This window comes from Danio rerio, chromosome 3 (assembly GCF_049306965.1).
Source record: "Danio rerio strain Tuebingen ecotype United States chromosome 3, GRCz12tu, whole genome shotgun sequence".
NCBI classification, from domain to species: Eukaryota; Metazoa; Chordata; class Actinopteri; order Cypriniformes; family Danionidae; genus Danio; species Danio rerio.
This window is the reverse complement of record NC_133178.1, coordinates 29356796-29382153: the sequence shown is the minus strand read 5'-3', so window position 1 is coordinate 29382153 and position 25358 is coordinate 29356796. Positions and strand designations below refer to the sequence as shown.

Genomic DNA, 25358 nt, shown 5'->3' with positions numbered 1-25358 from the left:
TTGCTGCAGATTTGTCAGCTTTACATCCATGATGCAAATTTCCCGTTCCACCACATCCCAAAGGTTTTCTATTGGATTGAGTTCTAGTGACTGTGGAAGCCATTTGAGTACAGTGAACTCATTGTCATGTTCAAGAAACCAGACTGAGATGATTCACACTTTATGACATGGCACATTATTCTGCTGGAAGTAGCCATCACACTGTAAAAAAATATTTTTTTACTTAGATTTTTGTCTTGTTTCTAGTCCAAATACTAAATATTGGTCAGTAACAATACTCAGGTAGGCTGTGGCATTGACACAATACTTTAATTGGTACTAATGGGCCCAATGTGTGCCATAAAATAGCCCCCACAACATTACAACACCACCAGCAGCATAAACCTTTGATACATGGCAGAATGGATTCATGCTTTCATGATGTTGACGCCGAATTCTGGCCCTACCATCCGAATGTAGCAACAGCAATCGAGACTCATCATGCCAGGCAACATTTTTCCCAATATTCTGTGCGAATTTTAGCCTCAGTTTCCTGTTCTTAGCTGACAGGAGTGTCACCCGGAGTGGTCTTCTGCTGCTGTAGCCCATCTGCCTCAAGGTTGGACGTGTTGTGCATTCAGAGATGCTCTTCTGCATACCTCAGTTGTAACGAGTTGTCATTTAAGTACTTTTGCCATTCTATCAGCTGTAACCAGTCTGGCCATTCTCTTCTGATCTCTGGCATTAACAAGGCATTTGCACCCACAGAACTGCCGCTCACTAGATATATATATATATATATTTTTAGAATATCTCTGTAAACCTTAGAGATGGTTGTGCGTGAAAATCCCAGTAGATCAGCAGTTTCTAAAATACTCAGACCAGCCCGTCTGGCACCAACAACCATGCCACGTTCAAAGTCACTTAAATCACTTCATCATTCTGATGCTTGGTTTGAACTGCAGCAGATCGTCTTGATCATGTCAACATGCCTGATTGCATTGAGTTGCTGCCATGTGATTGGCTGCTTAGAAATTTGCATTAACGAAGAATTGGACAGGCGTGCCTAATAAAGTGGTCGCTGAGTGTATATTTATGTATATACATTTTCACATTTATTGTTGTATTATGAGAGGCAAAAACTCAAGTCTACTTTGACAAACATTTTTGAAGAAATTTTTGAATGCTCAGATGAAGTTAAACAACACACTGCTGCATAGACATCTTTCAATCACCGGCTACTTTTGCTTTAAGAAGAAATGATGCAACAAAGTTACGTTTGGCTGCTGCATACCTAACCCCGCTTTTTAGAAGGTGTTGATGGTGTGGAAAAGTCTATGAGACAAGATGACATGAAAGCTTAGCAACGGCACAGAGCAGCGATCCTCTCGGTTCAGCAAACCCAGAGTTTGTAGATCAAACTCCCTCCCCAGATATACTGCTTCCAAACAGTCTTTTTTTTCTTTACTAGCAGATCGATACATTAACCTTTCTAATCCCAGACCCCTCCCGTGTTTAGTTCTCTCTCTCCATCAGTGTCCGTTTGTTTGGCTCCACATCTTTCATTCCTGCAGTTCCGCCTCTCCCGCACCAACCTCTCCCTCTCTCCATCACTGTCCACTTTTTTTTCCTTGCCTGTTTTTCTCACGGGGGAATGCTTGCAGACTTTATTAACCCCTCTCTGCCGCTATCTCTCTCTTTTGCTCACCTTCGACGTGTGCAGTGAATGCGTTATCTTGACCAGTCAGCCCATGTGTCTGCTTCAACATGTACACTAATCTGTTAGCCCTTTCCTGGAACCTCCCCCTTTCCCAATCTCCCTCTTTCTTCAGACATATCCTTGTTCTTTTTTTATTTTCATTTTCTCTCTCTGTCAGCTCCCTGCTGGAAAATCCACTTTAAGCTGGCAGCTGTGTTTGGAAATGGTTTCTAGCTGGTCTGAACTGGTTATTTGATGGTCCAAGCTGCTCAGTTTGTTCATAATGGTTTTTGGAATATATTTGCTAGTCAACAAGCTGATGACGGCTCACATCTGCAAGTACATTTATTCAATGGCCATAAGCCAACAAAAAATATAGTTAGGACTTTCCAATTTAGTTATTACAATGATTATGAAATTAGTTCATGTGCTGGACCAATGTCAAAAAAAGTGTCTGAAATTTCTACGTACACAGCAAATTCATCAGAGTTAAATTCTCGGTGTTGAAGCATTTCAGAGTAAAGTGTTGACGTTAAAGAGTTATATTTTGATAAATGAATATAATAAGAGTTGGAATTGATTTTATTCAGTGCGAAATCAAGGAGTTAACTTTTCAACACTTGGTGGTGTTATTTCCAACATCCGGGAATTCATGCAGCCCCAGTCACTGAAGAATTTTCCAGACGCCATTTTCCAGGTTTAGAACAGCAACTGGTGAGTCAAACTACCTAAATGTTGGTATTTTACTGACTTTCTTTAAGGAAATACAGTTGTAAACATATTGTTAAGTTAATAACTTTAGAATGGAGTGACAATTTTAAACTTCTGCGGTTCATTCATGGTCGTTTGTGTATCTAGCTTAACTGCAGTACTATTGACTTTTTTTCAAGAATGTTTTTTATATATGCCTACGCATACATAGTGCATAAAAACATCAAATGTACATTTTTAACACATTTCTGTCACGCTTAATGCCATTTTGTGCGTTGTTACCCATCTGTAAAATAAAATCGACACTTCTCCTTTAATTCGAAGCAAACTAGCGAGGTAATCCCCGGACTCCGAGCCGCCTAGCCTAACTTACTCTGCCCGGATGCTAACAGCAACACAGGACGGTTTCCATAAGCTCTGGAGAGTTTCTAAAACATATCTGGTGAGTAAATGAACACATGCTTACTTGTAAAAGGCTTCCTGACTAAAACATATGATTGTTATTCGTGTATGTTAATTTGGTTATTTTAAACACCGCGGCCCTTTTAAACTGGTTCATTCGTGGCCGTCCATATACCGTTAGTCCATAAACTCGCGTGATAACGTACGCTTGAATTATATTAAGTTGACAAGTTGACAACCATTAAAGTCGGAATGTTAACATTAATGTCTTTAAATGACCGCGTTTGCACTCAGACATTTAACGTTACAGAAGTCTCCCGGAAGTTGCGGGACTAACGTTAACGTTATCCCGCAAATGCACAGAGATTCCCAGATGCCCAAGTAGATGCCCGCAAATGAATGATAATCTCCCGGAAATCGCGCGTCTCCCGCCCGGTCATTAAACACTTTGCACACCCCTCTCCACCGCATCCCTCCCAGCTCTTCAGGTACGTCGTGCGCAAGTCACCCCCACCGTTCTTAAGGTACGTCGCGCGCAACTCACCCCACCGCTCTTCAGGTACCCATCTCTCCCGCTACCTCCCGCAAATCAACTCAGTATCCCCCGAAAATGACTTTTCCCAACTCGGGATGTCTGACGTTAGTAAGTTAGGCTATTTCTGTAGTCAGGAACATCTTAGTCAAGCTTTTTCTCCCGCATGATATTGTGCTTAAAACTATAGGCTAAACTTAAACTTAAAGACAATTTAGTGAGTTGTAAACAGCCACCTGTCTGTAAAATTAATTCACTGATTCATATTTGAGCAGCCTAATGATGATACAGGTTTGATTTGTAGATTTATTATCAATAATCAACATCTGAATAAAAAGATTTCTGAAAAAGTGGGAGGCATACTTTGTATTGTTCATCTCTCTTTTTTAATCTGAAGGTTATGCATATGTGTTAGATACTAATGTGTTGTTGTTTTTTAACAGCTACAGTTTTCCATACGATAACACAAGACCCTGTGACGATTGGCTGATTAGAGACGGATGGTGTATTTCCAGAGTTGGTGAAATGACCAAGCACACCTTCTTGGTCATATGTGGTGATAATAATGAAGGTATGTTTGATAAAGTTCTGTATTTGTTTCACAAGCTGAGAGGGTATTAGAGCATTAGAGAATAACAAATGACATGAAGGTGATAAGTTTTGTATTGTGGGTGAACTGTTACTTAAATAATGTTTTGCTCTTTGCTTTGTGCTTTGCACTTTTCCTCTTCTACTTATCCTAATATTTTAGATTATATTTGGACCTGAAACATCTGCTAGACCCCAGGAAAGGTGGCGTCAATACTGGACTTGAAAGGGCCTAACTGGTAAAGAAACACGCATGCACACACACACACACACACACACACACACACACACACACACACACACACACACACAAACACACACACACGCGCACACGCTTACAGAAAACTGTAAGTTTATGAATATTTTTTACACTGTGGCCAATATTTTGGGGAAGTCAGCATCACGAAATGATATAAAAGATTTTAAGCTCCTCTAAATTTTGCTCCAAGTGTTGTGTTAAATTCAGAATTCTGGACAGACAGCTGCCTGTTTTTCCAGTTCTAGTCATAGTGGTTAACCTAATTGTTTTTGGAGATCCAACAGTGATGTGTGTGTTTTTTCTACTTTTCCATAACCTGTCACCTCAACCAGCTGGGAGAGTCAAGTTGTGGATCATCATGTAGATTTTCAAAAGGTGAGTTTAGATTTCTTGAATGTTTTATTTACTTTAAATGTTCTTTTAAATATATAATAGAATTTGATTGCAATTTGTTTTTAAACATTTTTCTTAGTCATGCTGGAGTCTTGAAGAGTTCTTAGATGAGCATCACCCTATATCCGTGCATCAGGAACCACCAGACGAGCGATCAGCAGCTGCTACATCGTCATGGATAAAAAGGTCATCCTGTGGCTGGGAAGCACTTCATTCACAGGACATGCTTGATGAGATTTCCTAGCTCCAGTTTGTTTTCACACAAGTTTACAGCATTTATACCTTCATTTAAACTGCTGTGTTTGATATGGAGGAACAAGGAAACACCAGAAGTGAAAGATTTGCACGCCAAGTTGTTTAAAATGTAATTTCAGAAGAAAACTATGAGTGAAGCTATATTGAACTTTCAAATTGCTCTGATGAAACATCAAGTTTGGACCAAATGACTGAAACAGCCTTTTTGAGCACTGGTCATACATATCTTGTTGATACTGTCTGTACAAATAAAAGATTGAAAGCATATTTGACATTGTTGCATTTTAAAAACTGAATGAATTGTTGAAGTGGTGAATGTTTTCAAATAAAATGTTTTTTATTTTATAATTTACAGTCTATTTGACCTTTTTACCATATTTACACTCAAGAGAGTTGAATAAAATAAATATATTACACCAGGGGGTGTTAAATATAGTTACATTTTTTAACTCTGCCCAGACTTAAAATTAACCCTTACTTCGGTGTCAATGTGCCAACCCTTTTGAAAGTGTTGATTTAACTTTGTTTTGAGTGGACCCCATGAGACACTTTCAAAGTGTTGAAATTAACACCCATAGAGTTGTTTTGGGTTCCCATATTTTGCTGTGTATATTTTCTGAAACCCAGTGTTAGCGATTTGGGTTTAGGAAAAGCGCATTATAAATAGGATGTGTTATTATTTATTATAATACTGGATTTCAGAAAATTTAGATTTAGTTGTTTTTTTAATCATCCAATACGTGCTGCAACTTAAAATTCAGAATTAACATGCACAAAGTGCACACACATTTTGATTGGTCCCGAATAAGGCTGTCAAATGAATAATTATGATTAATGGCATCTAAAATAAGAGTTTGTATTTGCATAACATATGTGTGCACTGTCACGTATATAAATAGATACTTGCATTCTTGTATATATTTGAGAAAACATTTATATAAATTTATCAAAATATGTAGACATAAAATTCAAATGATATACACTCACCGGCCACTTTATTAGGTACACCTGTTCAACTGCTTGTTAATGCAAATTTCTAATCACATGGCAGCAACTTAATGCGTTCAGGCTTGTAGACATGATCGAGACGATCTGCTGCAGTTTAAATCGAGCATCAGAATGGGGAAGAAAGGTGATTTAATTGACTTTGAACGTGGCTTGTCAGAGTATTTCAAAAACTGCTGATCTACTGGGGTTTTTTATGCATGGGGTTTACAGAGAATGGTCCGAAAAAGAGAAAACATGACGTTGAACCTTGAGGCAGATGGGCTACAGCAGCAAAAGACCACACCGGATGCCACTCCTAAGAATTGGATACTGAGGCAACAATTAGCACAGGCTCACCAAAATTGAAGTATAGAAGATTGAAAAAATGTTGCCTGGTCTGATGAGTTTTGTTTTCTGCTGCAACATTTGAATGGTAGAGTCATAATTTGGCATCAACAACATGAAAGCATGGATCCATCCTGCCTTGCTTCAATGGTTTAGGTTCATGGTGGTTTAATGGCGTGGGGTATATTTTCTTGGCACACTTTGGGGCCATTAGTACCAATTATACAGTAAATTCATTTGTTTATACTTATACTTTTTACTCATTTTTATGCTATAAATACTTTTTATTTAAAAGATTTGTCATGAATTGAGGAAAACCTAAATAATAAGGTCATATTTTTAAAATATTTTGTGCACAAATCTGTTTCTTACCAGTTTATGGACAAATATGCATCACTTTAAGCATTTATAAAAACATTTATATGCAGAAACATAAATTGTAGGTCTAAATAATCTTTTGGAGTACCCACTAATAAAAGTTTTTTTTTTGTTTTGTAAAAACATCAAGACACCCTGGAGTACTTAAAAAACAAAATCACAGATTTGTGTGTGTTGAGCGTAAGCTTTATTTTTGGGTAAAGCTGGATAATTTTGAGCTTTTGTCAGCTATTTTCATCTTCCGTGTTTAAAATAATGTTTGGGATCAAAATCAGTGAAGTAGCGCACATCTGCGTTTGTCGTTTTCCTCTTATTATTTAAAGTGGAGTTTTCTTATCTTATGAGAAGACCCTGCTTCATAATTATCCATGAGAGCAAATGCTTTCTAAAGGCATGGCCAAAAGTATCTGGATGCAGCCTTTATGATGCAAGCTGAGATTGCATCACTCAACAATGCAATGTCAGACACAATGCACTCAAATGGAGCTAGTGATGTCACTGTGATGGGTAGGGTTAGGGGTGGGGTTAAGTGAGCGTATTAAAAAGTATTGGATGCAGCTCAGATTGCACTGCACCAGGTCTGCATCCAGACCCCACTCGGCAAGGCAGACCTGCCAAGCTGTGAGAAAAATGACTGGGTGAGACCGCGTCCTTGCACAGCAAGGGTCATTTGTGTTTGTTTTCATGATCCATGGAGCTTGGTGCATTTTTTTCCCCATGATGCTGTTAGGGCAATACACTAAAGCTGTTGGTTTGCAGCAAGCATTTTTGTCTGAAGAGCTGTACGAGAATTGGAGAATGGCGGACTTTGTCTTTTATTGGTCGAGTTTGTTACCATTCAGACACCTCGCCTATCCATGCTGCTGTGCTCGCCTATGTTTACAATCCTCCAGATTACCGGCAGGGCTACTGGTTGGAATAGACAAGGCAAGAGAACTGCTGCACTGCTCCACTGTGTCTGCATTCAGACCCAGGATTGAGGAGAGAGAAGTCCTCCTCGTTTATAGTGTTTATATAAACATGATTATCTTTATAATGATAAAAGCAAATTGTGGTTTTGTGTATATGGAATTACAAATAACATATGTAGCAAAGCATTCAAATTGCTTACTGTTTATTTTTTTGCATTTTAACTTATGTAAACTATAAAATCATGGCTCTCCTCACGGTTTGTGTCTCATTTTGTGAGCCGACTGGCAACAGTTGTTTGTTCCCCTCTTTTTCCCCTGTTCTGCCGGCCACGCCCACTCCTCCCTCTGCTCGCAGAGCTCTACGCCTATCATGAAGCATTTTTTTAAACAATTCTGAGGTAGACTTGATCTGAATAAGGTTGGTTTCATTGCCCTTTAAGTCTTGGGGAGAATACATTTTGTAAGCAGAATCTAAATTAATCTTGGTTCACAGCCTTGAAAGCTGATAGTTTTATAAATAGCATTTCATTTAGCATTCCATAATTCCTCCATCGTTCATATTTCACTAAAATAAACTTGTAACCAGTAAACCTGACCATAGTGGAGTGATGTTCCTAAAGCAAGACAACAGAAACTCAGTCACTCAATTATCAAGCAACATAAAATGTCAATGCAATTAATTATTATGTGTATTAATAGTCCATTATCAGTTGAATTTCATATTGGTGCATTTCTGTCTTGTAGAATCATTTGAATGTACAACTACTACTAATAGACGGGTAATTTATAATGCCTTTATCAAATGTATGCATTTTTCTTCTTCTTTATGGACTCAGTTGACCCGCAGATTTACCAACCTCATCTTCGCCATCATCTTCTCCTTGTCTTCTTTTTCTTTTCATGATTTTTTTAGACCCAACTCTTTCCTTTGTCCTTTTTCCTACAATTCAGGTCTCTGATCTCCATCCTTGTCCCATTCACTTGCGTTTTCTCCTGCTATTTACGTTTTCCTCACTCTCTCTATCTGCGTCTTGTTCTTCAAGCTGACAGATCAGTCCCTTCTCTCCTCCCTCTGTCTCTCTCTCTGATCATATCTTTGAACAAGCAGTGATTAATGACATACAGAGACTGATGAATTATTCACCAAAGAAAGACAGAAAGTACTGAGAAAGGAAGAAGGGAAACAGCGAGAGGGAGGCTGAGAAGGGTGGATGGGGAGGAAGGAGAAGGAGGGCACAGGCGCGAAAAGGGAGACAAATGATAAAGGTGATGCAAGATGAGGATGGAAAGCACAGTGTCTCCCTGTAACCTATTAGAAGAGAGCGAGTGTGTGTGTGTGTGTGTCTGTGCTCAGTCATGCTAACGTTTCATAATTGCAATTCAGATTGGAGTTTACTCACAGTGTGGTACATGTGTGGAGTATTGCTGAAGGCTACTCATGCTGTCAAGCGTACACTAACAAAGTGAAACAGCAAAAAACGACTATTTTTAACCGTATGCTTCTGCCTAAACTAGCAGTGCTGACAATTTACACAAACGCTGCATCAGAAACCTTTGGATGAACATCTGAATCTACATTTGGCTTCGCTATTTGTCTCCTAAAATATGTTCTTCTAATCGAATTTAAAGGTGGTATAGATGTGTCTATCACTGCCTTCGATATCAGACAACCCCGTGTGTTTTGTTTCTGGCAGATAAGCTAAGAAATAAAAATGTAATCTCAAAGCACTTCTTGGATGTCATTTTTTTGTCATTTCTGACCAACGTTTTTTACTTTTGAGGACATTTCTAGGGAGAAGTTAGAATTGTAGTAAGCAAATATTCCCTTATCCCCAAAGCTTTCCTTTTTATTTTATTGTACAGGATTAAATCAGTGTGCTGTCTCGGAAATCTGACTGAAATCAGTTTTATGAGATGACTTCATGCACAAAAGCTGCCTCTAGAGTCACTGTCTGATAAGGAAGCATGGCAACAAATCAGCTGCCTAAGGATTCAGATGCAAATTTGCATTTTTTTAACAGTTAGGATGAAACCATAGACTGTAAAATGTATGGACGTAGTATATGTGACGTCATCCATAGGTTTCTGAAGATCGCAAAAGAAGCTACCAGTGGGCGTGATCAACCGTCGCCATTTTGTTAGCGCGTCATCGCGCCAAACGGGGGATACCAAACAAGGGCAAAGAGGCGGAGCATGAGCAGAGCTACAGACACCTGTTAGTATTTTGCTTAGACATGCTTTACCTGCGACTCTTTTGTGTTCTAAACACATGTGCTTGGTTGTACACTATATCAATAAAGTGTTTAGACTTTTAAAAACACTGTTGTAACACATTGAACCACAGAGCATTGTTCTTATGAAGTTTTTCTACAAGAGGAAAACGCAAATTACTTCCAAACACATTAAATATAGTCTGTGTTTGTAAATGCAAGGCTATTTATGAAATCCAGGCCTAACACTGTATGACAACATTTCAGATGACTGTTCTATAGTCTACAGCTAATCAATCTGTCAGATTCTGGAGTGCATTACACGTCTAAAGAAAAATATAAATGATAAATGGGTAACACTTTACAATAAGGTTCATTAGTTAATGCATTTACTAACATGAACTTCATGAACAACACATACAGGTATACAGCATTTATTAATCATTATTGAACATTTACTAATGCATTATTAACATCCAAGTCCATGCTTGTTAACATTAGTTAATGCACCGTGAGTTAACATGAACTAACAATGAACTACTGTTTTTTCATGAACTAACGTTAACTAACATGAACAAATACAGTAGTAAATGTGTTGTTCATTGTTTGTTCATGTTAGTAAATGCATTAATTAACATGAACTAATGAACCTTATTGTAAAGTGTGACCGATAAATAATCTTAAATGAAACCAATACATTTGTAAAGACAGTATATCAGTATATAATTTCAATCACCTGGAGGCCACGTGAATGGTTTATGAGCACAATTAAGTGCACACAGTAGGTCATATCATCTGATAATTGTAAGAAATAATTCCAAAAAGCAACTGACTGTGTCAGGCCACATAAACAAAACAAAAATAGTATGTATATGCCGAGCTCAGCGGCTAATCAGCTGGAATAAGCTGAGGTGAATGGACGGCGACCAGCGAGACCTAGCTGTCACTCAAATTGCCATGGCTTTCATTTTGCAGACTTAATATAATTTAATATAAACAAAATGGATGAGTTATAAAAAAAATTAACCCCCTTCACAGTTGTTTTGAAATGTAATATTAGCTATATAAACCAAAATCGTTCTCTTTTTACCAGGCTGTAAACCTTTTTTTATGCTGTAAAGTTGGCCATTTTAACAATGGGCTCAATAGAAATCTGCTCTATTATGGAGCCAGGACTAGCGGAATTTCAATGAATTTTGTTTCAGTTACTTCCGTATTTGCTTCACAAGGGAGAGCGAGAGGTTGCCGCTTAAGCAAAGCATATAGTTTTTTTTTTTTTTTTGTATCATTGAGAAAGTATTGTCTTTTTTAATTTTAATTTATTTAGCATCTTTTTTGTATTTTGATTAGTCACATATTATTTTAATGTGCAGTTCATGCTGTTAAAGGTCCCGTAAAAAAATAAAATACATTTTTTAAATGTTATCATTAGTATGTAGGTCTTAAGGATATCTATAAGCTAAATGGATCAATTTTGGATTTCGGATACGTTTTTTTCACGTCATCACAATCTTGACCAATCAAATGCTCTCTAGTATCTGGCATGCCCCTCCCCCCCTCAAGACACTTCCCATTTGCTTTGCATTTAATGTGCTTGATCTTCACTGGCAGTGCTGTGAGAAAAACAAAACACTATTGGCTGTTTTAAAAGGGGAGAAACTAATCTGTCAAATCCTTCATGTTTCAGTTGAGATTACGTCAAACACTGAATAGAAATGGTCATTTTAAAGCGCTTCACAGGACCTTTAACAGAAACAATAACTCAATTATCAAACAACATAAAATGTTAATGCAGTTAATTATTATTGGTTTTATTAGTATATTATTGGTGCATTTTTGTATTTTAGAGTTATTTGAATGAACATCTACTGCTACTAATATTTATAGAATTTATAATGCATTTGTCAAATGTATGTCTAACCATTAACCAACCATTAGCTAAGACCTTTTATCTTGATAAACTACTAATTAGCTTCTTATTAATAGTAAGGTAGTACTTAGGTTTGGGTCGTGGGTAGCATTAGGGTTACAGAATAATGTCATACTTTATCAATTCTAATAAACAGTTAATATCTTAATTTTGTATTCAATTCATGTTTAATTCTTTAGAGCTTTTACAATGGAGATTGTGTCAAAGCACCTTAACGTAGAAGTTCTAGTAAATGTAGTAATGTAAATGTAATAATAATAGGCAGGTAATAATCCAGTAGTTAATAGCGTCAATTGCTACCTAAATTACATTGTTATTCTGTATTTCTTTTTCATCATGTAAACATTATATAAACATTTTACTTTAGTTTTAATATAGAACATTAAACAACATTAAAATGACAACATTTTTTAAATATACTGATTGTGTGTGTGTTTACGTGTGTGTGTGTGTGTGTGTGTGTGTGTGTGTGTGTGTGAGAGAGGGAGAATTAATGAATGTAAAAAACGTAAAATTTTTTTGGAAAAGAGTGAAAGAAAGATTATTATATGTACAGTTGAAGTCTTCATTATTAGCCCCCTGTTTATTTTTTCCCAAATTTCTGTTTAACGGAGAGAAGATTTTTTTTAACACATTTTTTTTTAATAGCTCATTTCTATTAACTGATTTATTTTATCTTCGCCATGATGACAGTAAATAATATTTGATAGATATTTTTCAAGACACTTCTATAAAGCTTTAAGTGACATTTAAAGGCTTAACTAGGTTAATTAGGGTAAGTAGGTTAAAGTATTTAGGCAAGTTATTGTATAACGATAGTTTGCTCTGTAGACTATTGGAAAAAATATTGCTTAAAGGGGCTAATAATTTTGACCTTAAAATGTAAATCTGCTTTTATTCTAGCTGAAATAAAACAAATAAGACTTTCTCCAGAAGAAAAATTTTTATCAGACATAATGTGAAAATTTCCTTGATATCCTGATTTTTTATCAGACATAATGTGAAAATTTCCTTGATATCCTTGATTTCCTTGATTTCCTGTTAAACATCATTTGGGAAACTATTAAAAAGGGGAAAAAATTCAAAGTGGGGCTAATAATTCAGACTTCAACTGTATATTGTAATTTACATAACAATATCACAATGCACATCATGTCTTTATAACAATGTTCACATTTTAAATGTATTAATAAATGAATATGTTATATATGCAGCTCTTATTTTATGAACCATAGTGGAAGCAAACAGTTCCTCATAATATTCATATTCACCCAAAGGCGTTCAAAAGAGAGCCAAACAAGATGATCCAGACTTTTCTTTTTCTTTATGTTGGATTACTGAAATCCCTCTGTTTTGTGGCTGTTTGCAGTCCAGTGAATCCCCTTTCTTCCTGTCATTCCAGTTTACATTTCATTCCAGCATCCTCTGAGATGCGGCCAATTCAATTAAAATTCCAGATTATAAGTCGAAAGGGAGTCGATGCTGATTTTTGCCCGAGCCAGGCTCATTGTTCGGACACCTGCGAGTATGCACAGCGAGGAATGGAGATGAAACAAAAGGTGAGACAAAAGCGGAAGGACATGGCATGACGTAAGAGCGGATAGCCGTACGATATAGCCTCCTTGCATAATAGAAATCACAAAGTAGCTGGAGGTAGAGCGACCCCGGGGGCTTTTGGAGCTGGTGGGTGTCGTGTTTGAGGAAGTGATGTGAAAACAGGGGAAGCTGAGGATCTGGTGTGGGTGTGAGATGTGAATAGAGCTCTGGAGAGTCAGGCTGACAGACAGACCCTTTGTTTCTATTGATTGGCAGCCACTTGTTTGTCACTGCTTGTTGGAGATGAGTTGTTCTCCCCACTCTGGTGCTGAAAACCAGTTGCCAAAGTCGCGTTTTTTTTTTTTTTTTTCCTAAGTGACTCACTCATGCACACCCTTAGAAATCGTTATTAAAGGCTGCGTGATTGAAAGCTCATACCCGGCGAGAGACAGAGTCATAAGGCTTAATCACAGTTTAGAGCACATCTTTGTGGAAATTGTCATTGGCATTGACACTTTTTCTGCTTGGAAATAAATCCATCGTTTTCTTGGCTTTGTATTCAGATAGGGGCTCGTGAATGTTGGGAGAGCTGCTGGTAATTTACAGGCACAATGCGCCATCTCCTTTGCTTTTTCTCCTTCTGATCCTCTCTCTCTCTTTCTCTCTATCTGCACTTCCTTCGGTTTCTTCCAGTCATTCCCCAAGCGCAGCATCTGTCTGCCAACGCTATCTCATTTGCACATTTTTTCTTTTCAAATATCTCTGTGTTCATCCTCCTAGGTTATGCAATCAAGCTTGTTACCTAGAATAGGGAACCGAGAAGTGAGTTTCATTTGTTAAAATAAAAAAAAAAAAAACACACACAAATACTGTATGATTTCCATAATGTTCATTTCCAATAACAGTTCTTGAATGTCTGCATTCGTCTTGTGATGAGGTTGTGTTCCTGAATCTACAGCTATATGCAAATACAAATAATGTTGACATTTGAGTAATCATAGTGGATTGAATGCGATGAGAAAGAAAGGCGACACAATTATGCACAGATAATAAATAGGCATGAAAAGTCAGCAATAAAAAAGGCTAAAGCCACAGACGTATACAGTAGATGCCTCATTAGTGGCTGTTTGTATGGGCGGATGTACATAAGCCATCTGCTACCAATGGTCAGTGCCAGTTCATGAAGGCTTGAGAGCAAGTTGACTTTGTGTACAACCATAGTTTTGAATATTTATATGTGCAATAGACTTCAGCAAATTGGAACATAGTGAAACAAAAAGGTATTAGCTTACACAACATTAAAATGTGCCATAGTTCAGGATCATGTATATTGAGCTAATATATATTATAATAAAACATAAACCAATTTATTCTTACCTGTGAAAGATTATATAATTTTTTTATAATTTTTTTATTAGAGATTAGTTAAAGTTGTGGCAAATTAGAAATCATGTGATATAGAAAAACGTGTGATGACATATCGACTCTTGCAAGATGTCAAATTTGGAGTAGCTTATTATGGCATCAATTTGTACACATCTGGGGTATGCGCACTTTAAAAAAAAATCAACCAATGATTATTATTATTTTATAAAATATGGACAATTCCAATTGTTTTATTAATATTTTGTAACAAGGTTTCATTAGTTAATATATTTACTAACATGAACTAATTATGAACAATACTTGTACAGCATTTATTAATTGTAGTACAACATTTACTAATGCATTAATAAAATTAAAATTCCTGCTTGTTAACATTAGTTATTGTACTGTGATTTCGACTTCATTTTAATTAAAGGTGCTGTATGTAAGTGTTGTAAATGAGGGCGATGCCAACCCTCTTGTGCACCACCAGAGGGAACCATCGCCAGAATTCTGATTCGACTCACGGACTCAAAATCCCATAAGCCCTGCTGCCTGGCACTGATTACGGTCCAGGTGCAACTCATCAGCTCTCGTGTATATATACCACACTCACGCTCCGGTTCTTTGCGAAGTCTTGATTTGCCTGGCTGTCATTTCTGAGCGTTCCATACTCCCTGCTTCGGACTGATCTGTGTTTCTGACCCTGTGCTTGTTCTACGATTACGAAAGACATCTGCCTGCCCCTGATCTCCAGCCTGTTATTCTGACCAGTAAGATATCTGCCTGCCTTTGAACTTTTGCCTGTCCCACGTTCTGTCTCCTGGATTGCCCCTTGTGTTTGTTTGTATGTGTGCTCTTAATAAAGCTTGCAAATGGATTCAATGCCTTCTGACTCATCACAACAGAAGACTTCGCCACTACAGAATCCAGCAGCTTTAGCACAAGTCTCGACTGAACTTTCCGCTCAAGCCACTCAGTTAGCCACCCATCATCAACAACTCACCCATCTAACTTCTCTCACGGAGGAACTGGTGAGAGCTATGCAACAACTCCGTCATCCGAATCCTGCAGTTACCCCGCCTGCTACCATGACAGCTTCTCAACCAACGCATGTCTCCAATGCTCCGGCTACCGTAAGTCCCCGATTAGCTTTTCCTGAAAAGTTTGATGGGTCACCTTCTCGCTGCAAAGGCTTCTTATTGCAATGCAAACTATTTGTTAACCAACAACCTGCATTATATCCCACTGATTCTAGTCGGGTGGCTTTTGTATGCAACCTGTTAACGGGGAAAGCGCTGGAATGGGCTACAGCGATATGGAAGGAGGAGGAATGTAACTATCCCACATTTGAAACTTTTCTCAAGCAATTTCGGGAAGTGTTCGAGCACCCAGCAGATGGGAGAAGCCCCGGTGAGCAGTTACTTTCTCTTACACAGGGGCGTAACACAGCTGCAGAATACGCCCTGTCATTTCGCACTCTCGCCGCTCAAACTAACTGGGTTGAGGATACACTGAAGACACTATTCAGACGGGGTCTGAATACCAATCTACAATCTGAATTGGCTTGCCGTGACGAAGGAAAGAAATTGAACGAACTCATTGAACTTACCATCCGTCTTGATCATCTGATTCGCAGCCGTAGAAATCCTCGCACACAGCTCCATGTTTCAAGTGACACGCCCCCTGATGAACCCATGCAACAGGGTTTCACCCGTCTCACCCATGAAGAAAGAATGCATCGATTGCAAAATCATCTATGCCTGTACTGCGGTCAATCAGGGCACAGGAAATCCACCTGCAGCGTACGACCTCAGACACCAGTTCAATCGGTGAGTCCTTCCCATGTTCCTGCACTTTTCAGTGTACTGATTCCTGTGATTATTAAATTTGATAAAAGAATGATTAATACTACGGCTCTTGTCGACTCTGGATCTGCCGGGAACTTTATATCTAAGAAATTTGCTTTATGTCACGAACTATCTCTCAGCTCATATGATTCCTGTCTTGCAGTGGAAGCACTAGACGGTCGTCCTGTGGGTGAAGGACGCATCCGTATGATTACGAATAAGCTACAGTTACAAGTTGGTGTTCTACACATTGAAGAAATGCAATTCTACATTATTGATTCAGTTAATCATCCACTGGTGTTGGGACTGCCCTGGTTAAGGCGACATGATCCTCATATCTCCTGGAGGGACGGACAGATATTGCAGTGGAGTGAGTCATGCATGAAACAGTGCATCCAGCCCATTCACAAAATTCCATTACGAACCACCAATGTGTTACCTGAACTCGTTGATGAACTAATCCCCATTGAGTACCATGACTTACATGAAGCTTTTAGCAAACAAAAAGCTACTCAACTTCCCCCACATCGACCAAGTGATTGTGCTATTGAGTTAATTCCAGGTTCAAGTCCTCCAACGGGTCGAATATTCCCCCTGTCACAACCTGAGCACAAGGCAATGTCTGAATATATCGACGAGGAATTGGCCAAGGGTTTCATCCGACCTTCTACATCTCCTGCTTCAGCTGGATTCTTCTTTGTAAAGAAGAAAGATGGCAGTTTACGTCCCTGTATTGATTACCGAGGGCTCAATGAAATCACCGTAAAATTCCGCTATCCATTACCCCTCGTACCTCCTGCCCTGGAACAATTAAGAAAGGCTAGATATTATACCAAGCTTGATCTTCGCAGTGCATATAACCTTGTCAGAATCCGTGCTGGTGACGAGTGGAAGACCGCGTTTTCCACCACTAGGGGGCACTATGAGTACACGGTAATGCCCTTCGGCCTGTCAAACTGTCCATCCGTGTTCCAATCCTTTATGAACGATGTCTTTCGGGATATGCTGGATCGCTGGGTCATCATTTACATCGACGACATCCTCATATATTCAAACACGATGAAGGAACATGTTGAACATGTACGTATGGTGTTGCAACGCATGATTCAACATCGTCTGTACGCCAAATTAGAGAAGTGTGAATTTCACCAGACACAGATCGCCTTTTTGGGATACGTCATCAGTGCAGAAGGGATTACCATGGATGATACGAAGGTACAGGCAGTTCAACGATGGCCGTTACCCCAGAATCTCAAGGAGTTGCAGCGATTTCTAGGTTTTGCCAACTTCTATAGACGGTTTATCAGAGGCTTTAGTTCAATAGCCGCACCATTTACAGCCATGACCAAACGAAATTCCCACAAACTATCCTGGTCCTCTGAAGCACGCCAAGCATTTAGCGATCTGAAGACTCAATTCACCACAGCTCCTATTCTCCGTCATCCCAACCCAGACCTACCTTTCATTGTGGAAGTGGATGCATCCAACACAGGAGTCGGTGCTGTGTTATCTCAACGTCAGGGTCAACCATCCAAAATGTATCCATGTGCCTTCTTCTCCCGTAAATTGACCAGCGCAGAACGAAACTATGATGTGGGAAATCGCGAATTACTGGCAATGAAATTAGCCCTGGAAGAATGGAGACACTGGCTGGAGGGGGCTAGTCAGCAATTCACCATATTAACTGACCATAAGAATCTGGAATATCTCCGCTCAGCCAAACGTCTAAATCCCAGACAAGCTCGTTGGGCTTTGTTCTTCACCAGATTCGACTTCATTGTCACCTATAGACCAGGGAGTAAAAATGGTAAGGCAGATGCACTATCCAGGCTATCAGAGGATAAAACCCCAATTAGTGATGAAACCATTATTCCTACGAACTTACTAGTGGCTCCAGTACAGTGGGACATACTTACCGAGATCCAAGAGGCCAACCGAGAAAACAACCCTCCAGTAGACTGTCCGAATCACCTGATTTTTGTACCCAATAACATACGTACCAGATTACTGACCCATATTCATGACACTCCCAGTTCGGGGCATCCAGGCATCACTGCAACTTTGGAGTTAGTCAAAGCCCGTTTCTGGTGGCCGTCCCTCACGAAGGATGTAATTAATTATGTTCAGAAATGTAAAATTTGCCAAAGCACGAAGGCATCTCACCAAACCCCTGCTGGCCTGTTACAACCGCTACCGGTTCCGCAACGGCCCTGGTCCCATATAGCGGTGGACTTCATTACGGATCTCCCTGTTTCCCAGAACAACACAGTCATTCTCACGGTGGTTGATCGTTTCTCCAAGGCTTGTCGCCTAATACCGTTGCCCAAATTGCCCTCTGCCTTTGAAACCGCAGAAGCCCTGTGCAATCATGTATTTCGAATGTTTGGCTTACCTGATGATATCGTCTCAGACAGGGGATCCCAATTCACTTCCCGGGTATGGTCCGCTCTCTGTAAAAATCTAAATATTAATGTTAGTCTCACCTCAGGGTACCATCCTCAATCCAACGGCCAAACTGAACGTATGAATCAAGAAGTCATTCGATTTCTACGTTCCTACTGTCATCAGCAACAGCACGACTGGAGTCGCTATCTGATGTGGGCAGAATATGCACAAAATTCATTAATAAAGCCAGCCACGGGTATTACGCCATTCAAATGTATTCTTGGCTACCAACCACCCCTGTTTCCATGGTCCGGAGAACCCACTGAGTTACCTGCTGTCACGGATTGGCTGCAGCGGAGTGAGGATGTCTGGAACCAGGCTCACAGACATCTCATGAGGGCAGTCAGGAGGAGAGAGATTCAGGCGAACCGTCACCGACGCCAGGGACCCACGTATCAACCGGGGCAGTGGGTGTGGTTGTCGACACGAGACCTTCGTCTGAGATTGCCCTGCCGCAAACTCAGTCCCAGGTATGTAGGGCCATTCAAAATTGTACGCCAGATTACTCCAGTGTCTTTTCGCTTAGCCTTGCCTAATCATTATCGTATTTCTCCTACTTTCCACATGTCATTACTCAAACCCGCTGGTGGTCCACGAGAGGAGGCGGTTGAGGAGGAATCGGAAACCAGGACCCCTCCACCTGTCATGATCGAGGGCGAGGAAGCTTACCTCGTTCGAGAAGTGCTGGACTCTCGACGTCGGGGTGGCGCCCTCCAATATCTGGTGGACTGGGAAGGGTACGGTCCAGAGGAACGGTCCTGGGTGAATGCTAGAGATATTCTAGACCCAACTCTCACGGAAGAGTTTCATCAAAGGTTCCCAGAGAAACCAGCCCCCCGACAGCGCGGTAGACCCCGGCGTCAGGTGCCTTCTCGCTTCAGGAGCCGCTCGCAGGAGGGGGGTTCTGTTGTAAATGAGGGCGATGCCAACCCTCTTGTGCACCACCAGAGGGAACCATCGCCAGAATTCTGATTCGACTCACGGACTCAAAATCCCATAAGCCCTGCTGCCTGGCACTGATTACGGTCCAGGTGCAACTCATCAGCTCTCGTGTATATATACCACACTCACGCTCCGGTTCTTTGCGAAGTCTTGATTTGCCTGGCTGTCATTTCTGAGCGTTCCATACTCCCTGCTTCGGACTGATCTGTGTTTCTGACCCTGTGCTTGTTCTACGATTACAAAAAACATCTGCCTGCCCCTGATCTCCAGCCTGTTATTCTGACCAGTAAGATATCTGCCTGCCTTTGAACTTTTGCCTGTCCCACGTTCTGTCTCCTGGATTGCCCCTTGTGTTTGTTTGTATGTGTGCTCTTAATAAAGCTTGCAAATGGATTCAATGCCTTCTGACTCATCACAACAGAAAGTTTTTGACTCCTCTAAAGCATAAAAATACCCTAATATATTTGCAGATATTTAAGAAACATGCCAAGTGAGCATTCCTGTTTATCTGAAAAACAATGCTAAGGTCAGATATTCTGCTTTAAAAATGTGAGTTACGTGCGGAATGCTGCCTTTGTTTTGGTTCTTTTACCCGCCCAATGCCACTTTAGCCAATTATGTTTCAGCTCTTGGGGTTCCTTGTTTGAAAAACGCATATTTCATTCATTCAGAATGGCTCACAAAGTATGCGTCCGTGACTGAAATTCGACCTCTGGTGGACAGTAGCAGACGACCAAATAAGACACAGATTCAGAGTTCGACATGAGGCTATTAATTAGCAAATAATCGAAATATTACGTGTGTAAACATACAACATGCTACGTCACAAGAATTGCAGTGATAAGCAATTTGGCTGTTTGCACCAGACAAAACACGACAGAAATTTAAATATAACCATTCAGAAGCACAGAATATGCACTCACTCACGAAATAGTAAGGTTTATAATTATATTAATACATATTAAAACATATTAAACCTATTTAACATTACTAAATGTACATACTGAATCACTGATATGTGTCGGTTTGCATTATTTCAGTTCTAAAGTTCAATTTCAAAAGGGTTTATTTCATTTTAAAGATCTGAGGTCAATAAATGTAATGCAAAATGGCATTCAAACATTATTAGCATTTATCAATGAATAAAGCACATGAGGTTTACCTGAGGTGATCATTATAATTTTTCTGTTGTTCAGCTGCAAGAAATAGAAGTCATTTCTAATATATCGATTTGAGGTGTTGGCTAGAAGAAAAACTCCTTTTAATATGGAAAATATTCCTTCTATTGCATGCCGTTGCTTTTATTTAGAGCACGATTTAAATCAGCCTTTAGGTTTAAACGTCAGACCCGCTCCTCAATCTGTCAATCGTTTGTAACTTTAAAAAATAATAACGATTTATTTTATGATTCTACACGTGTGGACAAACAGAAACAAAATGTCATGTCTTGCAGGACCATGGTGCTACATAAATTAATCATAAATACAAACACAACACTGGACATAAGAGCTATATAAAAAACTAAGCATAACTAACATATACCATAAAATACTTAACTATACACAAAAGACAGCCTATACAAGTACTTCTTTTACATGAGACTGAGACTGAACATTGTTGTGCAGGATATTGTGCAAGAGAGGTATTAAAGGTGAATATTGTGTATTTAATGTTTAATTAACAGGATTTAGTGAATTTTTTAATTCATTGAAAGACTATGCAGTATTATTTTACATTTGATTATTCAAAGACTGTATGCCTGAATACATTTGGACTCTTTGGAAAACAATAAAATACTGTTAATTTAATTTGCATATTTTTCTTTATTGAATGTATTTATGCTTGTAGATTGTTTGCTCCATTTCATGCACTCCCCTACAGAATCATTTCAATCTAAAATTATAATTTCTTTTCAAACTGTTTTTCAACTTATCTAGTGAAATGTTGTTTATATCATAAATATCGCAGAATAAAAAGATATCAATGTGTAATTTTTCCAATATTATACAGCCTTAGTATATGGACAATTACTGCACTTTTTTCTACTGAAACACACAATAGTCTACCTAAAAACATTCTGTCATTGCTTTGTGGCCCCAGTAGGATTTGACAAGAGGTAGGTCATAGTCACAGAACCTGCTGCTCATAATGAACTGGTCAAAAAGAAGTGAGCTGTCAGTTTGAATTAGTCTAATGACTCACTCACTAACTGAATCGATCACTGGACCACAACTCGAAATGAACCTAGAACACCTACTATGCTGTGCATACTTAAGACTTCGTACACTTAAAACGTTAGTTCACCCAAAAATGTAAATTATGTTATTAATTAATTACCCTCTTGTCCTTTCAATCCCCTGAGACCTTCATTTGTCCTCATAAAATTAAGATATTTTAGATGAAATCTAAATTAACGCTCGCTCATTGTCCAAAGACAGCAATGTTGGATATCATTTTTTTCCGGAATATGTCCCACACTGTAACCTCTTTTATTTTCATCTGAAATGTGCAAGTTATATAATGCCATTAACATCATGCAAGTCAAGCACCCGTAATGTGTTGAATGAGAGTATTTGTAAAGCTCATTTCCCACACTCAGCTTTAAACAAATTATTTTAGGCTTGATGGTTGATATACATTGTTTATAGTCAATGTCACTTACATTTCTGTAGGTTTTATACTTACTATTAAACGTAAGTGATTTTTTTGTTGAGTGAAGGAAACTAAAATACATGTTACTAATGTTTGTAAAGGTTTCATTTTATCAAAGCTAGCGTAGGCCATTTTTTCCAGAAACATTTTTTGTTATACTGGTTGAAAGTGTTTTCACAACCTAATAGCAATCAATAATTCATCTTCTATGGTTCTGTGGAAGGCGCAGCCATAAAATGTTTGTCCAATCATTTCATTTGGCCTAAATACAGTAATGGAATGTCTTACCTGTTTGTCAGCATTTGTAGTTGCACACCTTCATGTGCTTTACTCTCATAGACATTCACACATCATCAGCACATCCCTTGATGCTGTTCAGACTAAATGAGAATAGAAGGTAAACAGTGAACTCCATTGCAGCTTTCGATGGCCATTGTGGCCATGTGACTGACATATATAAAGCAACCGATGACAGTGTCATTATTTTATCAGCATCATGAAAATGTAATGTTGATCTTTCTGCAATATCAGACCAGCGTGTAACATCAATGCTGTAAATTACACATACAGCACTTTTAAAAACCAGGCGGTCAGTTATGATGACAAGTGCTAATTGTCACAGCTGTAAATATGACCGCTTTCTTTTATTTTTAAATAATGCAATTATAACACGGTGTGTCTTAAGCCTAAAGTACAGTATACTGCTTTTAAAGCATACACTCACATTTGATTGCACAGCCTTTCAAAAATAATTTTACTCACACTTCCACAGGGCTCCAAAAAATAGAATGAGCATGTGAGGCCTGCACATAATGTACAGTGCAATAGTGTACAGTACAGCACAATAAAGTAAAAGGCCTGTAAACTGCACAGTGTACAGTACAATACTGTAAATGTGCATTTACAAAAATCCAGCAGTGCTTGTACAGTACTAATGATGAATTTCACGTTATGCACACTATTCACGGACCTTCATAAACATGTAATAAGTGAAGTATACTTTGGAATTTATGGTCTTTTGGTCAGATGCAACTAACTATGTAGTTATGCTGACTTTCACGTACACATTAAAAGTGATGTATACTTTGAGCTTTATACCCGATTCACATGGCGCTTTAGCATCAACACTTGATGAAAGTCTGAAGTTGGGGCTGACGCGATTGTCATATCAGCACCAGCCAATGAAATTAATCTGCAATCGGCTACTGTCTGAGCTGGGCTATTTGCATAAAGCAATCTGATTGGCTGACGCTTCCGTTGGTGTTTGAAAAGTTGAGAACATCAGAGTGACGCTGATGGATCCACAATTCAGTTCAGCAATGCTTGACGTCACCCATTCAAAGTAAATAGGAAGTACTGCTAACGTGAATCAGGTGTTATTTTGAAGCACTTTGGGTCAGCAATTATGTTTGTAGTTGGGGCTGTTTCCTCTACAAAAAATGTGAGAAATTGTTATGTACTGTTACTGAAAACATTCATTTGAAAATTGAGCCAGAATCATGATATGTCATACAATCTTTCATCTTATGTGTAGTATCAGTAATGTTCAGTCTCATTCAGGCATTTTATTGATTCAGGTTTCATTTAAGTTTCAGATGTTTACTGCATAGTCTTACGCAATAAACATAAAACTGTGTTGCTCCCTTTTCTTACTTACATTTTTAGTTCTTACCAAAGGCACCCCTATAATAACCTGCGACAGTACAATAGTGGCAGACTAAACCATTAACAACAAACAGGGGGGCAGATCAACAATTGTCACATAAACTAAACTTATCAACATACGTTTATAGTACTGTACGTGTATTTGAGCTCTCGATGAATAAATTATCCTGCAGGCACAGGATGTCAACATGACTGCATATTGACGTTGTAAACCAACGTACCCCAACGTCAAGGGGACGTAGGATTTTCTTGTTGTCAGAACCCAACATCAGGCCGACGTCAATGTCCAATGTCCAACCTAAAAATGTACCTAAAATCAACCAAATATCAACGTCTCATCATGTTGCACCTTGATGTTGCGTGGACATTACCACTATGACATCTATCAGACTTTGGATTTTAGTCACTTTCCAACACAACCTAAAATAACAACATCATTTGACGTCATTATTGAACACCAAAATAACGTTGTCATTGATCAGCTGATGTTGTGACCTAAATCTAATCTATTATTAATGTCTTATATTGTTGTGTGCCTGCTGGGTATAATCTGTCAAATTATGACTCTTAAATCATGCTTGCAATAAATCAAACTCTCCTCTGTCTTTTTCTTTTGTGTTTTAGAGATCTCTGTGAGTCTGCTCTCCGTCATCGTAACTTTCTGTGGCATCGTGCTGCTCTCTGTCTCTCTCTTCGTCTCCTGGAAGCTATGCTGGTTGCCTTGGAGAGATAAGGAAGGCGGGGGTCTGAGCTTGACGTCGGGTCTCCTGCCCGGTGGTGCGGGTTTGGGTGGGGTCGGAGGCGGAGGGGGTGCCTCGCTCCTTCCTCCCCTTTTACAGAGGAAAGATACTCACTCTTCTTCCTCGTTGTATCCCACGCTGTCCCAGCAGGGTCAGCATCACCCCCATTTCTCCGACGTGATGGGGGTCGAGGGTGGAGGGGGGCTGGTGGTAGGGGGTGTGGTTGGGGGTCCGCAGGAGATGCAGGAGCACTCCTACCTGGACATGGACTCTTATCCCAACAATGCTGGTAAGCAGATCTCTGCTTTGCATCAAACTCAGAAGCAATACTTTTACTTTTTGCGAGACCTAAGAGACAGTGATCATTGTTAATTATGCTCCATTCTCTTAACTACACTCCTTTCATCTTTTCTATGGCTCTTGCTTTCAGCAACTCTTAAGTTAAGCCAGACATCGCCCGAGTTGCCCCCGGCAACAGAAGGAGGCTCAGCTGCGAAAGACCTGCCCAATGCCCACTCCCAGCAGCAGGTCACCACCAGGTCAGTGACCTTCTCTTCTTGTTCCTGTCTGTGCTTGTGTGTGTA

General features: G+C 39.2%; 1 protein-coding gene and 1 long non-coding RNA gene across 5 annotated transcripts in view; both read left to right on the top strand.

Annotated features, from left to right (window-relative positions):
• syt3 (synaptotagmin III) overlaps positions 1 to 25358 on the top strand; it is a 111144-nt gene that overhangs the window by 30486 nt on the left and 55300 nt on the right. For all 3 annotated transcript variants that reach the window (XR_012401046.1, XM_005163974.6, XM_073944559.1), the window contains exons 4-5: positions 24659 to 25063; positions 25205 to 25313. Coding sequence is in view for 1 of the 3 variants with exons in the window: in XM_005163974.6 (XP_005164031.1) it covers positions 24659 to 25063; positions 25205 to 25313 (514 nt within the window). In the remaining 2 variants the exon portion in view is untranslated. The remainder of the gene's footprint in view (positions 1 to 24658; positions 25064 to 25204; positions 25314 to 25358) is intronic.
• On the top strand, positions 2345 to 5165 carry LOC137490622 (uncharacterized). 2 transcript variants are annotated; one of them, XR_011010426.2, is made up of 6 exons: positions 2345 to 2392; positions 2714 to 2831; positions 3767 to 3894; positions 4075 to 4150; positions 4503 to 4545; positions 4643 to 5165. It is a non-coding gene; the product is annotated as an uncharacterized lncRNA (long non-coding RNA). The 2 variants fall into 2 exon arrangements; XR_012401051.1 differs by lacking the exons at positions 2345 to 2392; positions 2714 to 2831; positions 4075 to 4150 and having other exon boundaries at positions 3809 to 3894; positions 4643 to 5083.